Source organism: Tinamus guttatus, unplaced genomic scaffold (assembly GCF_059628265.1).
Source record: "Tinamus guttatus ecotype Peru unplaced genomic scaffold, ASM5962826v1 Tinamus_guttatus_pri_ptg000048l, whole genome shotgun sequence".
NCBI classification, from domain to species: Eukaryota; Metazoa; Chordata; class Aves; order Tinamiformes; family Tinamidae; genus Tinamus; species Tinamus guttatus.
Window position 1 is genome coordinate 6,977,950 of NW_028288582.1, and position 21,288 is coordinate 6,999,237.

A 21,288-nucleotide genomic window follows, 5' to 3' on the forward strand; every position below is an offset into this window, starting at 1 on the left:
CGTAGCGCTACACCACAGCTTGCCAGCATACATCACCCAACAGCTCCAAAGCAGCCTCTGCAGGCAGGCAGGTCCCTTGTCACAGACATTTCCTCCCACAAGGAACTCTCAGTTCCCCCCTGGAGATTTGGCTAAAACCACCCCCTGTCCCAGGCATAGGATATTTGTGCTACAAGATAGGAAACCTTTACTGCTTGCATCTCACTCCTCTACTTTATTCCACAACCACCTTCACATCCTGGCTTTGCACTGACCTGCACCAGGGCACGTAACCAGCCCTGCCCTGGGTGTCCCAGCCTGGCCTTCCCTAGGGCTTCGCTTCCAGCCGGCATGTGCCTGATCCTGCTCAGGATCTGTCCTGACCAAACACTTCACCTGATGACCCCAAACTTGCCACAGAGAAAGCAGCTCCAGTGTCCATAGGCTTTGCTCATAGAGGACACTAGTCAAAGGTGGCTACTGGGGAAAGATTCCATTTCAGTAGCTCAGGAGGCCTCTATAGTCTTCACAAACTGCTCTCTCTTTTCTTCTTCACATCATCTGTTTTGCCTCAGTGTAAGGAGTTGCTCATCTGCTCCGGCATCAGGATCCCCCATGGGCTGACCCAGTGAACTCGCCCCTTCCCTCCTCCTCTCATTTTTAATCAGCGCAAGGAATGCACAGAAAAGCAGCTCTTCTGCTTAAGGGTTGATGCTTTCTACAGTATTCCTTCCTGTTCCTGGACTCTTCAAACATTCCTGGAAAGCCTGCATTCCCTGAAGGAAAGAGTGGATTAAAGCTTTGGCTACTGCATCTGGGTGCAACACGAAGGTGCTGTTCTTTCCTCACCTCTGTTAGACTCCAGCCTGGTCTCTTCACAGAAAGTTTTCTCTTTCTCTGTCCTGCTCCATTTAAATGGGAACTTCTGCTCCTGGAATTGGTGCATTCCTCACACCAGCACAAGTGGATGCACTTTCGGGTGGATTCTGAACTCATGGAGACCAAGCTGACATCACTCATTTTGTTTAAATTGATTATTTGGATTTTGTTAAAAGTCCACTGATAGTCAGTGCCTTTCCTTAAAATTGTAGCTTCTGCATTCTGGAACCCACATAAGAATCTTTTATCAGAGTAAGTGGAAAACTGAAAAAAAAACAAAACCCTTTCCCCACCTCCTTAGTGGAGAAAACCCAGAAATTGTGAATTCCTAGGTTAAAAATCAGGTGATGAATAAGGACCTAAAAGAGGTCATTTAAGAGATTAAAGATTAATATCCCATTACTTCCTATACACAGTAGTATTTCCCTCTGATTTCCAGTGTGCTCCTGCTCCTTTTCCAGTCCTGAGTGTGCTTGCCCACCAAGTCCTGCACCACCTCCGGCTCGTGGTACAGAGCACAGATACAGGCAGGCTGAAACAAAAGTGAAGCTGGAGATGGAAGCCTTTAAATCCAGGTTTTCCAGCATCTGAAATCAAGTTAAAAAAAAAAAAAAAAGGAAAAAGCCTTCATCGCCTTCATCTCTTTAGTTAATCCTTTCCTACATCAACCATTCCATTCACAATTTGTACCCTTGTAACTTTGTACATAAGCGCAATTCTCAAATTAACAGCTCCATGCCAACAGAGGCATGGGATTCTCCTGGGGTAATATACTTGATTCCTCACATGTTTCTTTTAAAGATGCCAGATGTCTACCTTAATTACACAAACACAAATCCAGGCTAACTCCATTGACGTCAGTGCTGTTAGCTGGGTTTTATTAGTACCAGATAGGCACAAAAAAGAGTAAGTATAAAGTAAAAACTCAGGGAGGATAATATGACGCCCACATAAGCATCTCATTGAGGATTTCCTGGTGCTGATATTCTTAATTTGCAATGTATTGTTGAAATGCCTAGGACTCCAGGCACGAACCAGAACTGTCCTCTGTGTCATCTCTTCTGCTTTTGTGAAAAAAAATCCAGGGTATAAAATGCATTTAATAATGAGATAAGATTAGAAACAGGGAAAAACAGCATTCTCTAGATCCAATCTCGGAAAATCTGCCTGAAAGCAGCACCTCTCTGCAGCCTCCTATGTGTTCAGCTGAGCACCTGCGTTCAAGGGCAGCTCTGATACGGTGCAGCCGGGTGGCCTTGGCCTGGCGGCTGCCAAAGGAGCTGTGAGAAGGAGCCGTGGGAAGCCTCACCTGGGGCTTCTGTGCTGGGCTCGGCAGCTGCGCTTGGGCAGGGACCCGAGTGTGCCCACGTCCAGGAGCCTGGCTGGGCACCGCGGGGATCCCGGCCTTGCCTTGCCGAGCTGGGGACCCCTTGGACCTGCCTCCTCGTGCCGGGCGGAAGCGCGAAGCCGGCCCTGCTCTCCGTGTCCCTTGGTGGTGAGGCCACTGCCCCTGCGTCACCCCCGGCTGGCCCTCCGTGTGACACAGCCCATGCCCCTTCCCAGAGCTACACACGGATCCATCCCAAAGCTAACAGCATCCGCAGAAACCCAGGGCAGAGCTTTCTGCTGATAATTATAATTTTGCTAAATTATTAAACAGTCTTAGCTATTTGGTAACTGAATAAACATGAACTTCAAAGCACTGACAAGCAGAGAAACTGATACTCAGCAAAAGACAGTTAGGATTTACTGGCTTCCCTCCCACTCACGCTAGCGGAAGGGATGGCTCCCTGTCTCGCTGGCAGGGCAGGTGAAGCATTTACCAGCCACTTACCCAATGGTCGAGGGAGCCTTTGGTTCTTGGGTTTCTGACCTAGGAGGTCAAAGATTTTTTCTTTTTCCTCTGAAAAAATACTAAGGAGTTGTGCAGTCCTATTGAATTAAAGGCAGCATCCCCTGAGTGCTCTTCCCATATCCAGGTGCCGGATATCAATCAGAACAGCTATAATGAAGTGAACTTGGAGCTATGCTGATTTACAGTGTCAGATTGCTTGTTTCTATTTTATATTTCTAGGGAATTAGGTCCACAGTATAACCCGACTGGCCTGTTTCAATGGCACCAGAGCAACTCCTCACCAATTCCAGATCAGGAGAGATCTTCCACCTCCACGGCTGCAGGGTGATTATCTTCAAAACAGGAAATATAGGTAGTACAATGATACTGTTAAGTACATAAGTGATTCCAACGGCCCAACAGCTCTATAAAACTTAAGCAGAAAGTTAAGCACACAAACAAGATTTTGCAGATAAGGATTTAAAGAGGCTTTCAAGCTGCTCTCTACTGTCTTTCCTTCTGGTTTTTCAGTTCCACATCTTTATGGTTCAGTGGCGCTACTGAATGCTGAAGAGTCAATTCTCAGCAACAACCCTCCAAGGCTCTTTCTGGGTAATTAGTCTGAGAAGAAAAAAGTTGCCACTGTTTGGGAGACTAATTGGCAGGTCAGCTACTCTTGTTCCATCTCTCCTCACCACTTCTGTTCATTGGCTTCACTGGGAGTGCAGAATTGCTGTGATCTTCGATACCACTGTGTAGCAGCCATCAAATCAAAGTACAGCTTTGTTATAGATCACTACATTAACTACCTTTCACTAGCCTCTCCTCAAACATCAGGACTAGGAACTTGCATGGTCTGAGGGAGCATTTCAGTTGTGCACCATCCCCTAAAACATAAATCAGCTATGGTACATCTAGACAGTGGCACATGTGCTGAGCTGCTTGACAGTGTGGGAGGTTAGGATCTTTTAGTGAGCTTCTCCACTCAAAGAAGATCTCAAAGGGAAGGAATAGCAGTATTGTGCATAGTAATAAGACCATGACACAGGAACGCATTTGGGTACCATGCCTAGCAGATTTAGTTTTTGCTTTGCCATATGCAGAACAAAGGCAAAGATACCTAGTGTCCTGATGCCTGTGCGCAGATAACACTGACCTTCTTGAGAGAAAGGAGCTGGGGTGTGTGGAGGAGAGCAGCATAAGACAGAGACTGACTCTGCATTCACAAGCAACCTTGTGCGAGTGACCCTGCCTAACAAACTGCCTCACATTGAGACTATATTGGTGCGGACAGCCACCACACCTGCAAGGGTGAATTACAGAATCACAGAGTGATTCAGCTTGGAAAGGGCCTCTGGAAAACACCTCATCCAACTCCCCTGCTTAGGCAGGGCCACCTAGAGCATGAAGCACAGGGCCATGTCCGGAGAAGCTTTTGAGTATCTCCAAGTGTGGAGACTCCAGAGAGCAACCTGTTCCAGTGCTCAATCACCCTCACAGTAAAGAAGCTTTTCCTTATGTTGAGACAGAATTCCCTGTGCTTCAGTTTGTGCCTGTTGTCTACAACTAGACTTTGTGCCACTGATCACAGCCCTCTGAGCTCTGCCACTTGGGCAGTAGTGGCTGAATTAAGAAGTGTTACTGTGCACGCTACTGTGCCTACCACAATCAGGTCGAGTTACTCTCCCCTTCAGCTTAGCCGTTGCCTCATTACAAACCTGGGCTGCATGTTCTTGGGGGCAAAGAGCATCCTTCTAGATAATGCATATCTACCTCTCCAGCTGAATAAAGCACTGACCTCTCATGAAATTTTTTTTAGGCTCTCACAAGTAAGAGTAATAACAGGCAATTCTGCTTCTCTTATGTTTAACAGCGATCAGGACTTCAAATCCTAGTTCAAGACACTCAGCTCCTTTCATCTCTCAGTGCTGCTGTGATGCTACCAAGCAAACCTGCCAGCAGAGAAGCTCCCTGTTGTGCTGGCTGAGGAGAAGACACTGATGAAGGTTGTCAAGCTGCATAAAAGCTCCAGATTGCAGCCTCACTGAGGGAGATCAAGATTTATAAAGCCAAGGCTAATGGAACTACCGCTAGACCTGTCCACCTGCCAGATGACTGCATTCATGCTGGGTTTTTAAACACAGAAACTGTATCTCTGAAGTGAGGGAAATCAACAAACGCTTATTATTTCCTTTCCCTGTGGCAGGAGTTTCTTTGAAGCTTCAGGCAGATTGCATCTAAATACCAAGTTGCCTTTTGAAGATGTGCTTGTTACTTTTATCAGATGGCAGCAGCAGCAACAAATTCAAAAGACTCCAGGAAACTTTCAAAGTCAGGCTTCTTCCTTCCCAAAAGAAACGATAACAAAATTATCACTCATTTTTACAATTAGCTGGTGGAATCTCTCATTTACTATCTGCGACCAAGTAGTGATACATGTGAAAATAGGGAGAGAAGCCTAACTGGGTGCCAGGAACTCCACATTGTTTTACTGGCAGCCTCAGCATTCCAAGGAACCCCCTTCTTTGCTTCTGAGCATTAGGGTACAGCCTTACAGTGCACTCGGTCTGACCTATGCACGAGCACCAAGCACACTTGGCCTGCTGTGTGCTCCCCAGTGCACCACATCCATCCCTCACACACCTTTGTAAGACTTAGGGCTTCACTGATCTGTTGGAAAAACATGTTCAGGGGGCTTTTTACTCTCTGGAGGAAGCAGGTCTGTTTTGCTGGTAACTTGATAAGTCAACAGATCAGCGCACAAAAAAGAGCAAGCACCCATGGATGAAGAGTAGAAATTGCCTCTTTAGGCAGCTACCTATGCTCAGTCAATCCATCTAAAAACCAAACCAACCAAACAAACAAAAAAGATGAAAAAAACACCACCGCCACCACAACCCCGACTAAAAGGGGCCTACATCTGGATCCTGTTGCTCCTGGACAAGGGAGGTGGCACTTGCCCCAGGAGAAAGTACTCTCTTCTCACCAGGCATAAAAAAGTGGGGGCAGATTTTTAAAATACAAAACATACATAAAGAAAAGCATGTTTTATTTTGGGAGGGAGGCTGGGGCTTTGTTGAAATTAGGAAAAAACAAAACAAACAAAAAAACAAAAAACCAAATAGTTAAGTTACGAGAACAAACTAACACCATCTCAAAACATATAATCTTCCGTAACCTCACTCCATCTTCCTTAATTAAACTAGCCAGAGCTAAAATAATTTAATCCCAGGATTACCTGGGAAAAAAAAACAAGACCTTTTAAAGCCTATTTAAACTGTTATGTTTTAGAGAGTAAAAGGTAAAGCTTAAATCACCACCACCATCACCAGTGTTCTCTTTCATTTAATCATAATTTCTGCTGAATTCATTGAGATAGGATAAGCTGCCTTTCCTGTCCTAGTGCCTTGATCTCTGAGAACCTGTCATCTCTTAACGAGGACACTGTCATCCCACTCTCATGCCTCAGAAGCACTACTAGGGGACAAAAAGCCCTTGGGGAAGCAGGCGGTGGTGGTCTCACTCTTGAGCTGTACGTTATATCATTGAGGGAAAACCTTTTACTAGTGGATCCAGGTCAAAAGCCTTTGCTCACCAAGTTACTTCAATCCACTCAGTCCTACCAGCTATTTTGCTTAAACTGGAAGATTACTTATATTGCATACGAACCACAAATGGCTTGGGCAAGGGTAGGAAAGCTTTAGTTCTTTAGGCTGCACACAGCAACTTCTTTGAACAAAAGCAGCAGCCTGGGCACTTGAAGCTTACGCAGTACCTTTGTCCCTACTGAATCTTGGGCTTGTTTCCTAAGCTCAGAGGCTGCCTTGATTCAAGCTGATGAACTTGACCCTCTTAAGTTAGGCACCTAGGCTAACCTCTTTTTTTTTTTTTAATTAAAAAAGAAGCATCTCACTTAAGAGATGAGGTTTTCAGTCTAAAAGCTTTTATTACTTGGAAAAATAAATTAAGAGTTAGGCAGAAATGAAGACTGACCAAAACCAAATCCTTTATTTCCACAACTGTATAAATGTGCTCCAAGTATGTGTTCAACACAAGTTAGAAAAACAAAACATAACATGCCATTTGCAAACTAGATCAGTTCACTGATGTGCTGACTTCTTGGTATTAGGCTTAGTTACACAAGACCAGTCACAGTAAAAAGATATATATTTGAATACAAAGTAGCAGGATGTTAAGCCATTTCAGCTTGTGCACATACAAGTCACACTTCTGGCAGAAAAATGCAGAGAAGTTTGCATCATACTGGAAGCTATGTTGCATCACGTTAAATGGCATCAATATCGATATCATCATCTTTATTGTTTGCAGGCTTCACAGTTTCAACTTTAGGTACACTGGCGGTTGTGGAGTACACCACCTGTGGAGACAAAACAGTCACCTTTACTGCAGCATCTATTGCTACTAAGTAGTGTCTGGTTTTACTCTAGCTCCTGCTAATCTGTCTGCTTAAAAAGACTTGTTATTCTGCACTAGGCTGAATAATGCATTCCAGAACTATGCCATATGTTAAACCTGAATCTTCACACAGAAACACAGGGGAAACAGGTTGACCGTGCATGATGTCAGAAACATCACAAATCTCACACCCTGGCACAGGAACCAGGAATAACTATTACCCAACACAGCAAAAGCCCCTATCCCACACCACACACATAATCAAACAGTTGGAGTGTAACAAGTTTTCGCTAGTGCTGGAAGTAGGAGAAAGTGGCAACTCGTCCTTTAAGCTGCTTTGCAAGCTAGGTGCAAAGGCCCACCCAAAAAACGCAAGACTTTCTGATACTGTCTACTCTCCTGTTTCCTTTGTATGTTCCACTGCAGTGCCAGAGCCGAGCCTGCCCGTACAATCCTACGGTGGCCCTTTGACTATCAAGATCCTACAGGGACTCTCCTTACCTGAAGCAGTCTAACAACTGTCTTATCTGAGCATGGAACTGAAAAATTCCTCCAGCTTCCCATGCACAAAGCAATACAGTAGCTACTCTGCACTGTATGAAGATCAAGCAGCTTAAGATTTCAGTGCACAGAAACAAGAGTCTTGGAGTTGTTTATGGAGTCTTGCCTACCTCTATGTTTTCATCTTCGTCTTCTTCTTCTTCTTCATTACCGGAAGATTCTTCCTCAGCTTCCTTGAGCCATTTAATAAATGGTTCAGCTTTGACACGAATTTCTTTGGCAAGCTCTTTTGAGACATATTTCTTTGAGGCCTAGAAGACAGAAGAACATGCAGATCTAGTTTAAATGCTCAAGGAATTTTTACCACATCGCTCCCAAATACAGCAAGCCTAACTACAAATCTAGCCTTGCCTGTGTTGAACTACCCGACCTGTTTCTTTAACCACAAGCTTCACCTAGACAGTAATCTGAACTAGCCTGAGCTAAGATGTAAGCACAAGACACTCTTCCAAGAAGGAGAGACCAGATGGACTGTTATTTTCAGCCACATGGCAGGTGGTGCCCATGAAATACTGCTCCTCTTACCTTTTCTGCCCAGCTAAGGATGACTTCTTCTTCCAGAAGATCTGCATCATACATCTCCTTCAAAATATGGGGTATTTTGGAAATAAGCTGAGACTGATGCATGGCTACCACGCACTCAAAGCCATGGAGAAGGTACCTCTGAGCTCTCTTATTGTTGTGGCAGAACTAGAATTAGGAGAGAAAAAAAAAATCCATTTAGTTTTTTTTTCTCCCTTGAACAAACTTCTCTCCTGCTCTTAACTCACGAAGATAGCAAAATTTATAGTAACTCTCATTACCACTCTCAGCAGTTTTCTTAGTTAAAAAACAATTAGCAGCTTAAAGACTAGAACTAGAGTTTAGAACCAAATTGAGTCTTATTACAGCAGTAACCATTCGCTATGCTAGGAGCAGAACAAGAGATCACACTTACACGAAGGAAGTGACGCCTGTATTTCCGTATCTGTTCACGAATCTTTTCGTCAAAGAGGACCTCAGTCAAAACTAGAGGACCCATAGCCTTTACATCCAGTCTCTCTGCTTCTGCTACAATGTCTTTGTCAGAAGAATCAATAACACCTTCTTCCTTTTTTTTCTGCAAGACAGATGCAAGTCACATTTTAACTGCTTCTGACGTCTGGGTCAGTGCTCTATTGCAGTTTCCTTCCCCACCACTTGGAGGACCTGTGCTTAGGTAGAACCTTTAAAGCTTAGAGGGCTGCAGGGCTTACGGGTGTGAGAGAGGAGGGAAGAAAGGAGCAATCCTCCCCCTTCATCTAAACAAAAATCCACCCCACCTTTTAATTGTTCTTACTCTCAAGAGCATGTCAAAGAATAACAGAGTGGGCACACCAAGTGAGGAGCTAGAAAATACTTACCTTCACAAAGTCAAATAATATATTGACTCTCTCTTCCACTGTTCTTTCCAGGTCTTCACTAAGTGTGAGGTTCTTTGCATGGTCACTAATCTCATCCATTCTACGCCTCTGGGCTTCTTCTGTTGTGTCTTCACCCCAGTCATCATCATCCTCCTCCTCCTAAAATGGAATTCACACAATATTACTGCAGACTTAGTTAACAGCCAAGCATCACAGATGGGAAGAAAAAACAAAACAACACAACAAAAAGCACACCCACCCACACACCAACCACCTAAAAAAAAAAAATCTGTAAAAGATTTTCCCTTAAAGGGTTATACCGTGATCTGCAAGCCAAGGGAGACAGTAGGTAATAATACAGTTAGGAGCTAATTATGAGTGTATAGCCATTTGTAGTATCACATTCCTAAGATACAATCCCCTTCTACTTACCACAACCTGTGGAGGAGTTATCTCCTCGGGTGGTGGGGGTGGAGGTGTCTCATTGCTAGACACAGAACCATTCTCTTTGTCCTTGCCTTTTCGGTTCTTCTTTTCCTTTTCCTTCTTTCCTGTGCCAGTGTCACCGCTCTCTGGAAATGAAGTAAAATGTTCTAGTGTTCTCTACACCACCAAACTGCCTGCACTATTACAGCTCTAACAAATCCCTGAATAAGACAGTTGCAATGTTTGTATTAGCCGTTACTGATGTTCAGTACTCTCTCATAGACTTATCAGTACAGATCTACACCTGCCAGGAAGAGCACAGAGTTCCACTCTACATCTGGTTTCTCACTGAGAACTAAGACTGTTCAAGTCCATATAACAGGGGCCCTCACAAAGCAGAAGCCCCTGGAATAGGTTAGACTTTTCTACTCTAGCAAGCTTAAATTGCAGCAGGCAACCAGATGCTTACTACAGAGTGTTGCTTGCACAGAACACTTAGGGAGGTAGTGATATTGAGATGCTTTTACATCCTACACTTCTGCTTCATTCTGACTTAGGGGGAAAACCTGCAATGGTCACTTTGCAGACCAGCTCTCTTCCTATCAAGTTATGCGCCGCATTAGAAAGGACCCAACATAAGCTATCATAGCTCTGCGCAATCCTGTAACTATGATTAAGTACTTTATTCTGAACTACAAACTCTAAGAGCAACCTGGAGCTTTTTTACAGTTAAAAAAAAAATGTTAGCATTACTTTGGCATGAGTGCTGGTAATGAAGAATTTTGCCCTACCATGCCCAGAATAAAACTTCAAACTCACCAGGTGGGTTTTTGAGAATGAACGTGCAGAGTTTATGGTTTGTGTCAAGCATGCCTCGATAGCCACAGGCTTTGCAAGAGTTACCTATAGTTTGTTTCTTAGGATTGACATGCTGCAAGAAGGAATAATCTCTGGTTAAAATACTGCCTACAGAACAGGAATGCATTAAAGCCTAAATCTAACATTTACGTAAAAACTCAGCAGGATTAAATCAGAGGCTTAAATACTTTCTTCAGCTTCAAAAAGAGAGTTTCCATTTTGGAAGTGGCAGAGTTGTATGCTTTCATGTGTGTTAAGCCTTCCAGACAGCTCCCACAAGGGGGAGATGATCTTCTCTGAGTTGATACTCAGCTCAGGTATCTTAACACTATAGGTTTATGGAAGTGGTGCGGTATTTCTGCAGTGGTATGGTATGGCAAAGCACACACAGAAGGACTCACCAGATCAGTTTCAGGATTCTCACACTCAGGACAGAGAACAAATTTTTTAATGAATCCATCCAACATGTCTTGCAGCTTATTCGCCTCATGAGATCCATTGACAATGTAACGGTCATTCTTAACATCAAACTGGGTCTGTGCTCCCAGCTCACAACCAAAAAATTTGGTAGGATCTTCCAGAAAGAAGAGAGAAGTACATTAATAGCCAACTGCTCTCATAGCCCTTTAATACAATGTCTACAGTAGGGAAATATAAAGCAGCAGTACTGTGTTCTCAGCAGCTACACAATGGATCCGAAAACAAAAATCCACCCCCCTCCCCACACACACCACCTCAACATGTTCTTATGCCTGCCCGCCTGCATTTACAGTTATGCCTGGAATAAAGGCTTTTAAGATAGAAATGTAACTTAAAGGAGCTATTATAATCAAATGATTTATTGGCTACTTCATGCTGCCACTCCAAATAACATCAAGAGCACAAGTCAAAGGATGCTCTATAGACTACTTACACGTTGGAGGCCGATTAAGCGCCTTTGCAACGTCAACCATGTTGACTATAACCGTCTTTATTCCATTTCCTTTGCCCTCAACCTTAAAAAAAAAAAAAAAAAAAGGCTTTATTGTTAAGAGACCACAACAGTCAATCCCAGTATTTCCCATTTCACTATATCAGCATTTTACCTCACCCCAGCTCCTCTATGTTGGAAGTGTAACCTTACTCATTTACCAGTAATAGCAAGTTACCTTGGCAATCAGACGGGGCATTTTGTAGCGATAGAACTGATCTGAAACACTGCGGTTGACGTTGACAGACATTTTGCCTTATTAGTTGCTTTATCAATAAGATGAAGAGATCTTTGATTGCAGTTTTTTGGTATCTTCTGTCTGGAGAAGACGGGATGACATAAACGACTGCAAGAGTTCTCGGTCTCTGACATGAAAAATTTTTCGCCACTGAGGCTGTAAGGTTCTTGCTTGTATGCTATGTTTCCCCAATACAGGTACCAGTGGCTGCGCAACAGCTCTGCAAGTGTTAATAAACAGAAAAGAAATGAAGTTTACCTTGATGTGCACCCACAAAATCTTGTCACAGAACCATATAAATAACCTTAATTATAGTTCCCCATCTTGTTGCTACGACTTCCAGCTTGTGGAACGTTACATAGCTTTGAGTTGTAGTGCTGATACTATTCCCTCATATAAACCACATAATTTTCCACCCTCTCTTACTACCCAAAGAATACTTGAACAGCTTAAGAATGTTTTCTGTACACCTAATACCTGAATGACTGCTGCAATCACAAAGGAAGAGAAAGGAACGATGTTTGATTTGTTATGAGGCCTAATGTTGCTTGCACATGTGATGTGTTTGCAGGGCAGAAGGAAGCAGGAGAGAAATCTTGAAAACAGCTTAAAATTCTGCATCATAGCATGAACTTATCACATAAACTGAAGTTTGTCAGAATATTGAGAAGTATCAGTAAGATGAAGCAGCAGCAATCTGTAGTCCAACATAATTTTTACATGGCTTACCATTTTTTGATCAGAGTGGGAAAGAGTTGAGAATTAGGTATTTCTCCCTCTCAATTATGGATTCTCATAGCAGCTTCTGTTGAGTTTTGACTTAACAATAAGCCTGATAATTTCTGGCATAAGTTGCTTCACTGTAGAAAGCCTAGCAATGCAGAGGTACAGAGCACTGCAGCAGCTTTTCCATTTTTTTTTCCTTGGGGGTAAGGGGTAGGGGAGGAAGGGGAAGGAGGATGAATCCTATTATTAAAATTACCTCACACAGTATTTACACATTAAAATTAACATGTGTCTCTATAATCAGATGCAGTATTACTTAAGCCACAACTGTTTGAGCTGACCCTGATTACAGTAGGGTCATTCTGACACGTCATGATATTGCTACCCTTAACAACAGAAGTGTTGACACACTTAAGTTTAACTATTCTTAATATTTACGCGTAATAGCATGTCTATGGGTTCCACACACCAGAGTCCCTCCAATTCCGTTTACAAATCCCTTATGTAATCCTGTAAATGTCTTCTTTGCATATACATGTGTTCTACATTAGTCTAGGTGCAGTTTTACCCTTCAGGAAAAAAGTGCACCATGGACCTTGTTTTAAGCTCGAGGCTTCCTTCCCCAGTTATATCTAAAAAGAGCTGCCACGTGATGTGACCACGTGCCCATGAAGCACTAAGGAAGGAGGTATCTCGGTGACTGAGCATGAGCTCTTGTAAAGAATGTGCTGTTTCCCCTCCTTCCAGATTACCGCTTTTGTCTACTGCGGACTGAAGCTCCCTCTCCTGGTCCCTAGGACACCTCATCCCAACCATCCTCCCCGCCCCCCCCGCTTCCCCACCCCCAAAGCACAGGGAAGAAGCGGGAAGGCGGACAGTGCTTGTGTAGCAGCGAGTCTATTTCCCCGCCCCACTCGGGCTTGTGATGAGTCACAAATGCAGCAATTAAACACTGAGTCAGCCTTGAGAGAGCAAGATGGGCGGGAGGTCATCCAGCCACGCATGCGCACTCCGGCGGCGACGGGGGGCGCTCCGCGCCGCTCCCCCCGCCGCGCGCGTTGGTAACTGCGCCACAGCTGCCCCCCCCTGCCCGGCGCGGGAGGCGCGGCCCCGGCCGCCGCCATCTTGTCTCGTCGCATGGTAGCGGAGGGGGCGGGGAGAAAGCGCACACAAAATAAAATAGAAATTGAAAAATAACGCAAAAAAAAGATACATGGAAGGTTGTTTTCTTACCTCTTTCCCACCATCACCGAACTCCCGGTTATTTCATTATAGGAAATCTCTCTTGCCATCGACCGTTTACCGGTAATGCAGTAACCCAGCCCGCCACCCCCTTCTTCCTCCTTCTCTTCCCGCTCCAAAACTTTTCTCGAGCCTGGATTTCCCACCATTCACCCTCCCACCCGCTCTAGCGTGGCGGGAATACTCACCGTTTTCGTCCAATAAAGACATAAACCCAACGCTGCTCGCCCCGGGCTGCGACGAAGCCGAGTATGTGAGGAGAACAGGGCCGTGGGGGCGCTTATATCCAGACGGGGAGGGAGGCGGAGGCGGACGCCGCAGCCTCCGGGTCCGAGCGTCCTGGGGCAGGCAGGATCAGCAGGGACAGCGGCGCCGGGCAATCTGCGTGCAAAACACAAGCATGGGCATCGTTAGCGGCAATACCTGCGAGGAGGGGGAGGAGGGGGAGGAGGAGGAAGGGGGGAAAAGGGAGGGGGGGGAAGGAGAGCCGGCGCCAGGCGCGCAGCTCAGGCAGAAGGGGGCGGTTGATGGGACCCCAGCAATGGCCGCCCCGTACTCACCTCTAGAATGTTCTCGCTCTGACTGAACAACGCCAAAGCTGGGATCAATCAGCCAGCGGCGCACCCCGCCCCCCCGCCCTGCCATTGGCTCGCCGCTCCCCTCGACACGAACCCATTGGCTCGCGGCTTGCCGTGCCCCCAGCCCATTGGCGGCGGCCGCCATCAATCAAGACACCCCCTCGCCTCCCTTCTGCCCCCACCGTGCCCCAGAGGACATCACGTCTACCTCGCTCTCGCGAGATGGGGGGAGGGGAGCGGCGCGGGATGAGTCAGTGCGCCGGGGCCCGGTACCGAGCGCGGCGGGCCCGGTTCCCCCGCTCCCGCCGCCGCGGCCCCGCTGCCCCCCGCCCCGGGCGCCCGCTCCCCTCGCGCCGCGCTGCCGCGGGACCTGCCTGTCCGCCGCGCCGGCCAGCGCTGCTCCGCGTCGCGCGGCAGGGAGGGGCCCCTCGCCTTCCCCTCCCGGCTGTGGCACCTCCCCGCGGGGCGGCGAGCGGCGCCGCTGCGCCCGCCCAGCGCCGGCCGGGGGGGCGGCCGCCCCGCCGCCTCGTGGGGACGCGCGGCCCCGCTCTCAAAGCGGGAAACTCCCGGGTTTGTTGTGTTATTTTCCGCATTCCGCGCTCGCCCATCTTCTCTCCTCGTCTCACGGGAATTATACGTGTTTTGGGCATTTCAGAACACAGGTCACATCTAAGTGGAGAGCCCCCCTCTCATGGGCTCTCCTCACATGGATCAAGGGATGAAGCCTCTCTCCTCCTCCTGTAAATACTCAGACAGAAGCAGTTTCCTTCATCCCTCTCACCACGTGCTACCAAAACACATTCTGTAGCTTCTTGATGGCTATAGGGGAGTGTAGAGGAAAAGAGGATAAATCTGGTATTGCCAGTGAACGGTACCACATGCTCTGGATTTCTTCCTGCCCTGAGTGAGTTTTGAAGTGGGTTCTTGGGCTCGCTCTGGTCAGTCATGCTGATGTGGTGAGGGCAAACACCCCTCTTGAACCTGCAAGAGCATCTTGAATGTTTGTGGTCCCACATGCAAAACAACCACATTAAGATGCAAAGTTGTCTGATAAACGTGGTTTCCCTTGAAAAGCTGGGTTGTCGTTAGGAACGTGTTCAGTGACTCGCTGCAATGAAAAAATTGTGTTTCCTCATGTGCAGCAGCAGAGGAGCAGAGGGAGCGGGGACAGACGCGCATTCCTCTCGCAGGACCCTCCTACATCATGGCTGCTGCCCTACTTACACGGCTCCTCGGCATAAGGAGCAGCAAGTGTTTGAGGCCAGGGCGCTCTCCTGTGAAATGTCAGGCATGACCGTCTTGGACTGCGCTATCTCCCCCTGGAAAGGTTAAAAATTCCTCGGGGTGTTTTAAATGCCTCTTTGACACATGCACAGCAGCCCTTCTAAAGACGCAATGAAGAGGTTGAGTGCAATGTAAGTGTCTCTCCAAAATATGTGAGACTTGGCAGTTACGGAGAGGAGAAAAATTATAAAAATGTAGAGGGCAAGAAAAGCACAGCAGGAGCTGCTCTGCTGTGAAAATATGCAGCATGTATGACTTGCTAAATGCCTCCTTTCTGTGGCTTTAGTTTCAAGCTACAACACCTCTGAGGTTAATAAATTACAAGTGTTAAAGTATACTGCTGCCAAAACCACTTTATTGTGTAGCAAAAGGGAAACAGAGACCTTTGATTTGGTGCTATTTCACATAATGAATAACTCCAAAGAGTTATGATTTAGTAGCATAAAGACAGATTAAATTTTTATTTTATAGTGTGTAAATTGATATCATTAAGTTAAGAGGTACCTTTTAAAATAATGCTCCTTTTGCAAAAGGCAGCTGCTGGTCCCGTACAAACGAGGACAGAAAATATTTGCTCTGATCATACAAAACAGATTGTAACTGTGGATTATTGTCTTCTTGGTGCCTTCTTGGTTCATTTTTTCTCACCAGAACAATTTAGTAAGATTCTGTACTGGATCCCAAATGCTGAATCAGTTTTTTACTGAGTCAAAATTCAGTTTGTTCAGTTTTTTGTATCCAGTGGCTTGGACTAGAGAGAAAAAGTTTTCCACTCCCCCTTTAAAATGTGATGGATTCCTGAATCCTGAAGTTCATAGTTCACATTGCTTGTGTGACCTTCAAAACACACTGGAGTGCAGTTTCTGTCTATTTTCCTCTCTTGTAATTAAGACGTCTGGCATTAGCAAGTCAGGTTTTGGATGTGGTTTAGTTGCTGAGAATGGAAGTTTTCAGCACAGAATCCCAAGGTTTGTTCCCTTATCACTGGAATGATTTATTATGGTTCAGCCTTGACCAATTCAAGTTTGTTCTTTGTTGGATTTTAGCAAAAATAACAGAGAATCAATGGCTGTGATATGTAATGCAGCAAAATCAAAATTCTGCTTAAGATCTTAATACCTGTATTTAAGATGTAATCCTGCAAAAGCAGGGGGGTTGGACTAGATGACCTTTAGAGGTCCCTTCTAACCTCAACCTTGTGATTCTGTGAAAAAAGGCCATTCTAATAGTGTATGTTTATACTGGCAAACAGATACCCTTGTGTCCTATCTGCTGTGTGTTCTTAAGCAAGTTTGTAATCCATCAGTGATGTGGCTGGCTATAAACACAACCCCCTTTCAATACCCGCTTGGTAACCTTGGCCTTGAGCTGTGCTTTTCTATGCTGCAAGTTGTCAGTGTCTTCTTGCAGCGGATTGTTGCACCTTGTGAAGAAACGGACTCAGTCTGGGGTGCAGAGTGAGACAACTTTATTTCCAAACCGACTTCTTTTTATACTTTCTTAACACAAGTGTTGCAAAGCGCACAACCAATCAGCATCTGGCCACCTGCGCGGTTGTCTGGCTTTGTTTCTTTTCTTCTGGCAAGACACGTCGCACACAAGGCAGGGGGAGGTGTTCCTCAGTCCTCGTCTTTCTCGGCTCTGTCCCCCATCTGCTGCAAAGACTGACACCCTTGTGGTTAACTATCTGCTAACAAGGTACTATTGTCTTTGAACAAGCCTCCACATCTCACCCTTCTTTATTTGTTTTTGTTTGAACAGCCATGACTTAATTAAATGATCTATCCTTAAACACATAACAAGAAACAAAGCAGGCACACTAACAATAAACGAAATATGCCAAACATCAACAGGCTGTCCTACTAGACAGGTTACAAACGGATTTACTGAACTAGATAATCTTCTGTGGAAATCCCTAAGGAGGGACGGATCCAATTAATAGTTCCCAAAAGTTTTTGAAGATCATTCAAAGTCCTTATGTCTGTCTTTAAGGTCAATGATTGTGGTCGAATTTGATGATCAGAAATTCTCCATCCTAAATATCGCCAAGGCGGACTTTCCTGTACTTTATCTTCCGCAATTCTTAATCCTGCAGCTGATGCTGCTCGCGTAATCTGATGCAGAGCCTCTTCTGCTGTTTCCTTTTGCTCTGCAGCAATCAATATATCGTCCATATAGTGATAGATGAGGACATTATCAAAATATTTGCGTATTGGGCTTAAAACTGCTGCCACAAATTGTTGACATAATGTAGGACTATTTTTCATGCCTTGTGGCAGAACTCTCCAATGGTATCTGCTATGCGGTTCCATAGCATTGATGGAAGGTACAGAAAATGCAAACCGAGGTGCATAAAGAAACAGTCTTTCAAATCGATTACTATCAAAGTCCATGTTTGAGGTAACATTGCTGGAGAAGGGAGTCCAGGCTGTAAGGCTCCCATATCTTCGATGACTTCATTGATTTTTCTAAGGTCATGTAACAGCCTCCAGGAATTATTTTTCTTTTGAATTACAAAAACTGGCGTGTTCCAGGGGCTTGTAGTAGGAACTATATGACCAGCTTGCAATTGTTCATCTACTAACTTGTGTAATTGCAGCAGTTTATTTTGTGGAAGGGGCCACTGATCTACCCACACTGGCTTGTCCGTTTTCCAAATCATGGGTGGGACCTGCTGCTGGATAGTGACCCCTAAGAAAAATCCGTGCTTAACTGCATGCCCCATTGACTCAAACAGTCTCTCCCCCACAAGGTGATGGATCCAGGCAATATAAATGGCCTAATGTTTGCAGTTCTTCCTTCTGGGCCAATAATATTTATCAATCTTTTGCTTTGCATTGGAGTACTCTGCCCACCAATTCCTGAAAGCGATGTATGTGCCTTAACTAGGGGTAAACTGTTTGGCCATTGTGAGGCAGCGATGACTGTAACATCTGCTCCACTATCTAAAATTCCTTGTACATTAAATTTTATCAGTCCTGCTTGTAGCGTACAGGATATCTGCGGGCGATTCATAGTTATCTGTTGAGTCCAGAAAATTTCATGCCCTGTGGACCCAAAAGAGCCTGTGCCATGGTTAATGTTTGCAGCGTTTGGTGTCTGTGGTAAAAAGTATACTAATTGTGCTATTTGGCTTCCTGCTGGCACAGTACAGGGTGGTATCGGAGTCCATACCATTATCTTAATTTCTCCTTTGAAATCTGCGTTGATAACTGCAGGTAACACAAACAGCCCTTGTCTCGTTGTTGAAAATCGCCCAATCAATAGTGCTGCCATTCCTCGCCCCAGGGGGCCGTGGACACCAGTTGGAATTAGCACAACTGATGTATCAGTAATTAGCACTTCTATTGTGGTGGCCAGGTCCACCCCGGCGCTGCCGCTTGTGCTGGCGCACAAGCGGCGGCTGCTTCCCGGTGGGAGCCACTCCGAGGGGTGATTTGCCGTCATGGCGCGACCCCTTGCCGCGCTCCGCTTGAAGTTTCCCGAAGGGGCTAGCGGTCGACCTTCCTTATCAAATTTTGATCGACACTGATTAGCATAGTGTTGTCCTTTGTGACAGCGCGGACATAGTCCAGGCGCTCCTCCTTTGTTTGCTTGTGTTTTCGGACAGTATTTACGAATATGCCCAAATTGGCCACAAGCAAAACATGGCTTTTTCATAGACATTGTTGCAAATGTTTCGGCCATCAGTGAATATTCATACTGTTTGGTACCGACATTAATACATGCTTTTAGCATGTCATCAATAGTAGGATCCTTTAGTGGCCGCAAAACTCTCTGGCAATCAGGGTTAGCATTCTCAACTGCTAGTTGCTTAAAAATGTAGCTTCGTGCTTGTTCATTATCAATTTGTTTCTCCAGAGCCTCATTAAGCCGATCCAAAAACTTCATATATGGCTCATTCGCATCTTGTCTTATGCTAACAAAAGGTTGTCTTTGTTTACCACTCTCCGGAACGGCCTTAAGGGCGCGGAGAGCAAGTGCCTTAACTTGTTGCAAGCCCTCAGGGGGGATTTCTGCTTGTGCTGTTGTAGCACTGTGATCGCCCTCCCCCATTAGCACGTCCACAGTAACAGCCCGTAAAGGACCTTTTTTCGACAGCCGCTGGTTTTCCTCCCCCTGAGCTCGAGCAAGCTCTCTCATTTTCGATTCCCACATCGTGTATTGCATATCAGTCATAATGAGGCGAAACAAAGTTTTAAAATCATGGGGAGTAAAAACCGAAGAATCACAAAGAGATTGTATAAGGTGGGTGGTATATGGTGCGCCAAGGCCATGATCTGTCACCGTACGTCGCACGTCCTTAATAAGATTATACGACAAACCTTCCCAACGCGGATTCTGGTCTGGTGCACAGATAACGGGAAAGGCTTTCAGCATGCCCACATCCCCCGCCTGTTTTGCTCCTCGTTTTACTGAGGCCCATTTATCGTGAGGATCCGGGGGGTATAGGTCTGGCTCCTTTCCAGGGTCAATAGGACCCGGACCAAAAGGATCATCGTCCTGGTCATCAGGTGGCAGTACCGCAAAGGCTTTTGCAGCACGTTTTCTTTTCTGATTCTCATCAGGACACGATTGAGGTAAAGGAGGCGCGGAGGGGATGGCAGGGGCCCCGATCCCGTCATTTATGTTCGACTGCAACCCACTATGAGATTTCAATATTTCGAGTACAACTCGCCATTGTGGCAACAGGTTAGCAGCAGCCTTATCACCGCGCGTGGCACTATCCCACAGTCGGACCCCAATTTGGTCCCATCTTTCCAGATTAAAAACATTCTTACTATTCACCGAAGGATCGTCTTTAGAAGCCCATGCAAGAACCTTTTGCAGCTCTTCTTCACCTAATTTTTTTCTTTGCGGTTTCAAGTTTTTAGGAGAAGCTTCTAAATCGTCCTTTTGTTCCTTCATTAGGTATGAACCCATAGTTCCCAGCCGCTTACCTCTTTCCTTTCAAGAGGCTTTTAGTGTGCACACAAAGTAAGCTTCCTTTCAGCTTGATCCTTACGCTTCCTTTCAGCGTGATTCCCGGGAGTTCAGCTGGGCGGTGCAACCGGAGAGACAGCTAGTCTTCGAGCCCCACGTTGGGCGCCATTTGTTGCACCTTGTGAAGAAACGGACTCAGTCTGGGGTGCAGAGTGAGACAACTTTATTTCCAAACCGACTTCTTTTTATACTTTCTTAACACAAGTGTTGCAAAGCGCACAACCAATCAGCATCTGGCCACCTGCGCGGTTGTCTGGCTTTGTTTCTTTTCTTCTGGCAAGACACGTCGCACACAAGGCAGGGGGAGGTGTTCCTCAGTCCTCGTCTTTCTCGGCTCTGTCCCCCATCTGCTGCAAAGACTGACACCCTTGTGGTTAACTATCTGCTAACAAGGTACTATTGTCTTTGAACAAGCCTCCACAGCGGATGGTCAGAGCAGCTGTTTTTTTCCAGCGCGGCAGGAGCCCTGGGCTCCTGAGTAAGGGATTCCTCATGGCTTTCGCTGCTGCAGGACACCTGGGAGCTGCATCTGCCATGGGCTCGGGCCTGCCCCGTGTCTCCTGGCACTCCGTGGCTTGATGCTCATGCCCAGAAAGCACCAAAACACATCCAGGCAGGGAGGCTGTCAGGAATCGGTGCTCAAATATAGCTCATTCCTGACTGCGAAAGGAATTGCTGCATGGATGCAGCTCAGACAGACTGCAGCTGCATCTATAGTTTCAGAAGGAGGGTCCAGATTGTGCATAGCTACACTGAACCCCAAGTAACTGTACCATTTCCTCTTCCTATCTTGGAAATCTGTAGAGAAAGTTTAATTATTTACGCACCAGGTTTGAATAGGTTACCTTCTAGAGAAGCACAAGTGCAAATTCCATCAGGGCTGGTACACTGCTTTGTGTTTTGATGGCAGATATGCTGAACAGTTGTGAGTT

At 45.8% G+C, this 21,288-nt stretch overlaps 1 protein-coding gene and 1 non-coding gene across 4 annotated transcripts; both read right to left on the reverse strand.

Annotated features, from left to right (window-relative positions):
* Positions 1-6,674: 6,674 nt before the first annotated feature.
* Positions 6,675-14,572, reverse strand: EIF5 (eukaryotic translation initiation factor 5). 3 transcript variants are annotated; one of them, XM_088539636.1, is made up of 12 exons: positions 14,464-14,572; positions 13,700-13,892; positions 11,484-11,763; positions 11,249-11,330; positions 10,737-10,909; positions 10,297-10,408; positions 9,484-9,623; positions 9,052-9,210; positions 8,607-8,768; positions 8,195-8,359; positions 7,780-7,920; positions 6,675-7,070 (listed from the first exon to the last, which is right to left on the reverse strand). In XM_088539636.1, the coding sequence occupies exons 3-12, from the start codon at positions 11,553-11,555 to the stop codon at positions 6,978-6,980; spliced, it is 1,299 nt and encodes a 432-aa protein (XP_088395762.1). In that variant the 5' UTR covers positions 11,556-11,763; positions 13,700-13,892; positions 14,464-14,572; the 3' UTR covers positions 6,675-6,977. The 3 variants fall into 3 exon arrangements, with proteins under 3 accessions (XP_088395762.1, XP_088395763.1, XP_010211240.1); XM_088539637.1 differs by lacking the exon at positions 14,464-14,572 and adding an exon at positions 14,072-14,184; XM_010212938.2 differs by lacking the exons at positions 13,700-13,892; positions 14,464-14,572 and adding an exon at positions 12,273-12,409.
* Positions 9,838-9,961, reverse strand: LOC148595914 (small nucleolar RNA SNORA28). The gene has a single exon (XR_015914396.1). It is a non-coding gene; the product is annotated as a small nucleolar RNA SNORA28 (small nucleolar RNA).
* Positions 14,573-21,288: the final 6,716 nt, after the last annotated feature.

Excerpts from the sequence above, each read along its gene's own strand:
- EIF5 (XM_088539636.1), bottom strand. The coding sequence starts at position 11,555 with ATGTCTGTCAACGTCAACCGCAGTGTTTCAGATCAGTTCTATCGCTAC. Across the intron at positions 10,910-11,248 it reads GCTTAATCGGCCTCCAACGT|ATCCTACCAAATTTTTTGGT; the intron begins GTAAGTAGTCTA and ends TCTTTCTGGAAG. Across the intron at positions 8,360-8,606 it reads ACAGGCGTCACTTCCTTCGT|TTCTGCCACAACAATAAGAG; the intron begins GTAAGTGTGATC and ends TCCTAATTCTAG.